Here is a 5,731-nt window from a genome sequence, read left to right as displayed (position 1 = left end):
AATGTGTGCCTGTGCAGCATTACCATGTCATATCTATCAATTTGTATGGATTTTCAGTAAATGTATGACCCATTATTCTGTTGTTCGATTGTTTTTATTTCTACCCTTTTACTACAACCTATAAAAATACGATATTACCATACTGGAGCAAAAGCTAACTTTATTTTGTCAAATAAACTTTGAATAAATTCTTTCTACATTGTGCTGCTCCCTTTAAAAATATTGTACTACCATTCTGGGTCGACAGTAACATTCTTCAGTGAAATAAACTTTGTTAAATTATGTCTACAATTCACTACTCCTTTTAAAAATATGGTATCATCATTCTGGGGCAACAGCTAACTTTCTTTCATGAAATAAATTTTGAGAAATTCTTTCTACATCGTAGATCTATCATGGAGTTACAAGTAACATTTCTCAGTCAAATAAACTGTAATAAATTGTTTCTACATTCTGCTACTCACTACAAAAATACCGCACTACCACCCTGGGGCAACAACTAATATTTTTCAGTCAAATATTCTTTGCTATACAATGTTGCTCTCTCTCTTTCTAGCATGGTTGGAGTGCCAGTCACAAAATCTGACAGTCATGCATTTCTAAGTGAACAAGTCTAGTGTTTTTCAGAGCATAAACAGAAAGCATTCTTCTCTCTGAGGTTAAAAGCTGGGCTTTGAAAAGAGAGCTTGAAAATTGCCTTGATGGAATGTACACCAAACTACTCATGAGGGCTTAACCCTTTTGTCACCATAATGCCATCGAAATACACTGCATTTATTTCAATTAGTTTTGAAAATAATGAAGAAATTAGTGTATTTAGCTGGTGTTTGGAACATAAACTAACATGAAATCTTGATGGGAGGTTTTAACTGATATCACTGTAAAGTAGGAATTCCATCAACGTGTGGATGCTGGTTGCTCTCGTTCATACTTTATGTTTGAATTTCTGTAATTTTGAATTTTTATCACTTTTTATTTTGAACTCGACAAAGACAGACGTAATGTTGAAATATCGTTCGACTTATAAAATATCTTACAATGGAATCGCGCTCTTCATCTTAATAATAATCCTTTCTACTAAAGGCACAAGGCCTGGAATTTCTGAGGGGAGAGAGAGTTGATTACATCGACCCCAGTACTTGATAGGTACTTAATTTATTGACCCTGAAAGGATGAAAGGCAAAGTTGACTTCAGCGGAATTTGAACTCAGAACGTAACAGCAGACAAAATACTGCTAAGCATTTTGCCCAGCGTGCTAACAATTCTGTCAGCCTGCTGCCTTAATAATAATAATAATAATAATAATAATATTAATCCTTTCTACTAAAGGCACAAAACCTGAAATTTGGGGGGAGGGGGTTGGTCAATTACATCGATCCCCAGAATGTCACTGGTACTCAATTTATCGACCCTTGAAGGATGAAAGGCAAAGTCAACCTCAGCGAAATTTGAACTCAGAACATTAAGACAGGTGAAATGCTACTAAGCATCTTGTCCGGGTTGCTAACGATTCTACCAGGCACTCAGAAAGCGCAAGCCTCTGCCAAGGCAACACCAACATCCTCTCAATGATTAGCCAGAGAGGATTTTTAAAATGAGAATATCTGAAATAATCTCGGCTGCTCTCACAAAAGAGAATAGTAAAAATGAACCCGACCGCTCTCAAAAATTAAGTAAAAAAGAAAAACAGGAAAAATAATCCAGAATCCTTGTCTGAAACCAGACCGATGCCCAAATGTAATCAGTTCGTGCCAGTCATGAGGCCAAACATCCCTGAAAGCTTCATCTGAATGCATCCAGTGGCTCTTGAGATATCTTGTTCACAAACAAGCACGAATGAAAACTATACCTCCACCTTCGGTAAGGCAGAGGTAATAATAATGTAATATAAATAAAATGCCAAATGTTTCAGTGCATGGCTTTTGGCTCACCCTCTGTGTGTGCGCGTGCGCGTGTGCGTGTGTGAATTAATGACTGACAAGAGTAGTTTAAGTAAAATAAATCTATACATTGTTTTCTTCTTTTATTGTTCAAAGCCAGAATTACATTTATATTGCAACAGTTTTTTGTAAGAAAAGGAATCACTATACATGCATAGAGGCTTACAATAAACGCTGTTGTAGACAAGAGAAAGGGCCTGATAACATTGCTTTATTATATACAGAAGAAAGGGCCTTAAAAGACTGCTCTAATATGTACAAGAGAGGGGACGTTAAAAGAGTGCTCCATGATACAGGACAGAAGGGGCCTTAGACGAGAGCTTTATTATATAGGACAGAAGGAGCCTTAGAAGAGGGTTTTATTATATAGGACAGAAGGGGTCTTAGAATAGTGAAATAGTGCCTTATTATTGAGGGCAGAAGAAGCCTTAGAAAAGAGCTTTATTATACAGGAACAGAAGGAGCCTTAAGAGTGTGTTACAGGGCAGAATTGGCCTTAGAAGAGAGCTTTATTATAGAGGACAGAAGGGGACTTAAAAGGGAGCTTTATTATAGAGGACAGAAGAAGCCTTAGAAAGTTGCTCTATTAGAAAGGGCAGAAAGAGCCTTAGAAGAGTGCTTTATCTGATACAGAGTAGAAAGGGGCCTTAGAAGAGTGGCCTAATATATAAAGTAGTAGGGGCTATTAGAAAAAGAGGGCTTACAACAAATCACCTCTGATCCATCCAAACCAAGAAGCAAACAAGTTGGTCCCTTCAGTTTATTGGGGGTTACTTTCATCACATGATGTTTGTAGCAGATTGTAGATGAAGCCTGAAGAGAATCTGGAATGATGGAACCAGATGAGGGTCAAGGGAGGGGGAGAGCGAAAAACTGATCCTTACGGGGTTTATGTGAAGAACAGGATGAGAAATAGATGGCAAGATAAATGGTATTTGAGAGGGGAGGAAAAAGGGATGAGAGGAAGGGAGACAGAGGTGAGAGACAAAGATGGGAAAGAAAAGAGAGAGCAGGAGTAATAGGTGAAAGAGAAAGGGAGAGAGAGATGAAGAGATAGAAATCACATCCATTTGTATCACACTCACTCACTCATTGTTCAACCATTGTCAAAAAAAAGAAAAAAAAAGTCATGAAGCCATCTCAAAGCTTAGGTTTGCAACATGAGCAATTTTTGTAATTGAGTTGGCAGGGGTAGTTTAGGTATGACCTCTGGTAGATAACAGTAACCCAGGGCTTTACGTATGACCAGACAACAAAGATTTTGTAGCGCACAAGGGTTCCTACAGAGTGACAATAGCAACTTCTTCACTTTGCTATCCTGACAAAGCTCTGAAATCAAATCTACACATTTACTGTGCACACCTAACGGACCTGAAGCTTTAATTAACAATTCAAGACTTGTGTTGTCCAAACAGTTCAACCCTCTACCCTGGACATAGGCAGCCTGCATTAAAGGTGTGTAACCCCTTGTGTTTCTGTTGCACAGATCAGCGTTATATTCAAGTAGTAGTTGGATGATCTTGAGGTTCCCCTTCAGTGCGGCCCAACTGAGGGGTGTATCACTGTTATCGTTACGGACATCAGGGTCAGCTCCCTGCTGCAATAACACCTGGACACATTCAATCTTGTTCTTGTACGATGCCCAGTGTAACGGGGTATTGCCACTGCCATCACGTGCATTTATATTTGCCCCATGTTGCAGTAAGATCAGTATGCACTGTTCGTCTTTCTCGGCTGCATAATGCAAAGCTGTCCTCAGATAACCATCTAAGTCATTCACCTGAAAGAAATCACAATACACTAACTGCACTAATTGTTGCAACAGCTCAAAGAAGCTGGATGTACGTGTGCATGTATACATATGTATAAATGTATAAGTTTATATATACACACACACATACATACATATATACACAAAAGAAATGAAGGGCAAACAAATGAAAAGTGATAACAAATGAAATGCAACAAACAAAATACACCCTTCTGCCTAGGGATTCTCACAGTTTTGTCCCCTTAAGGCAGGTACTGGTAACCCTAGTGGAATCAAGAAACAGATAAAGCTGTTAAGGACTAATAAAACAGAGATAGGACACAAAATATACATAGTTTAATCTTAGCAACTAGGACAAGGAAAGAAGAAAAACAATATTTCATGACCAAAATATAATAAAGCAACACAAGACAATATTGCACCTGTGCAACACGGGAAGAAGGGAATACAGGATTAGGCACTGAAACAGGTGTTGCCATAATGTGGGCTTGAACCTGGGATCTCGTGGTTGTGAAGTGAACTTCATAACCCTTGCTACTATACACACACAAATTATATAGGCGTTTATGGTAAATCCCAGCTGTTCCCTCTTGAAGCACATCTGCTTATTCCATTATTACAATCCAATATGCATCCATTATTACTGTTGTATGTAAATCAAAAGAACACATGAAAATTGAGGATTATGGAAATATCATTTGTGGAGTTGTTGAATAAACAAATTAGGAAAATGGGAATTTTTTGGTATTATTTTATCTCCATTACACATGTTTCATTTTCTAATAGGAATTAAAAAGATTTACATGTTATATAGACATGTAAGGAATCTCCTATTAGAGAAATCAGACGGAAAATTTTGTAACAGCTTCTCTTTGTGGCTGGTGACTTCAATGGGCATGTTGGACAACATACAGGGGTCTTCCATGGTGTACATGGAGGCTATGGTTTTGGCTCCCGCAATGAGGAGGGAACCAGGCTGCTGGAGTTCTGTGATGCAAATGACCTTATGGTTTGCAATACTAACTTCAGGAAACCTGCCAATCACTTAGTCACCTACCGTTTCGGATGTCGGAGCGGAAACCCGCACTGGCATCTCTTCAGTTACCAAGGCAATCAAAATATGCTATGAAAATGACTGTTAAACAAAGGGAAACTACTATGTGATTGACCGTTATTAAGACAAAAGAGCTATTAGAATGACCGTTGAATAAGGGGAAAAAAACCAAAGGGGAGGAAGTAAAAAGTAAAGGAGTAAAAATACTCATAGCAATTGCGTATGCGCACATGTCTATACATACACATGTGTGCACACACAACCACATACATGCGCCTATATGCATATACTCATCCACACTCACTTGAAACACACACGCGCACCCACACATACGCCAAAACAATATACATACCCGCATACATGCACACACACACACACACATGCACACAAAAAAGTTCCTATACACATCTTAAATACGCACATGCACAAGAAAAATGCAGAAAAAATGTGTAAAACTATATAAAGCAATAAAAATATATCTCTATAAATATGTAAAAAATATATAAGAAATATACGTAAAAAATATAGAGAGATAAAAAGCTTGTACGTGGACACAATATAAAAAGCAAGTTCTATTTGTGATCTTGGGGGGGGGGGGACAAAAACGTAACACATATTTGGCTACATGTGGATATGATCCAAAATGTTCAGTTCTTGAATTTAGACATGTAGCGAGGTCTAAGCTGCTTTTCCAGATGAGCCATCTTTCCATATCACAAAGACTGCACTTTCCACTGCCGCCGGTGTAAGGCTTACACTTGGCTAAGATCTTCCAATGGATGTTGTAACTGACACCTTTATCTTTTAAGGACGATATATGACTGTACACACACACATCATCATCGTCGTTTAACGTCCACTTTCCATGCTAGCATGGGTTGGACGATTTGACTGAGGACTGGTGAAACCAGATGGCTACACCAGGCTCCAATCTGATTTGGCAGAGTTTCTACAGCTGGATGCCC

At 38.4% G+C, this 5,731-nt stretch overlaps 1 protein-coding gene across 3 annotated transcripts in view; it reads right to left on the bottom strand.

Moving 5' to 3' along the window:
• Nucleotides 1-1,988: 1,988 nt before the first annotated feature.
• The window catches only part of LOC106873937 (ankyrin repeat and SOCS box protein 8), an 18,567-nt gene continuing 14,824 nt past the window's right edge, over nucleotides 1,989-5,731 (bottom strand). For all 3 annotated transcript variants that reach the window (XM_052975367.1, XM_014921572.2, XM_014921510.2), the window contains one exon: nucleotides 1,989-3,721. In XM_052975367.1, coding sequence (XP_052831327.1) covers nucleotides 3,089-3,721 — 633 coding nt within the window. In that variant the 3' untranslated portion in view covers nucleotides 1,989-3,088. The remainder of the gene's footprint in view (nucleotides 3,722-5,731) is intronic.

Source organism: Octopus bimaculoides, chromosome 21 (assembly GCF_001194135.2).
Source record: "Octopus bimaculoides isolate UCB-OBI-ISO-001 chromosome 21, ASM119413v2, whole genome shotgun sequence".
NCBI classification, from domain to species: domain Eukaryota; kingdom Metazoa; phylum Mollusca; class Cephalopoda; order Octopoda; family Octopodidae; genus Octopus; species Octopus bimaculoides.
Note: the sequence above shows the minus strand (reverse complement) of the source record. Positions and strands in the feature narration are given on the sequence as shown.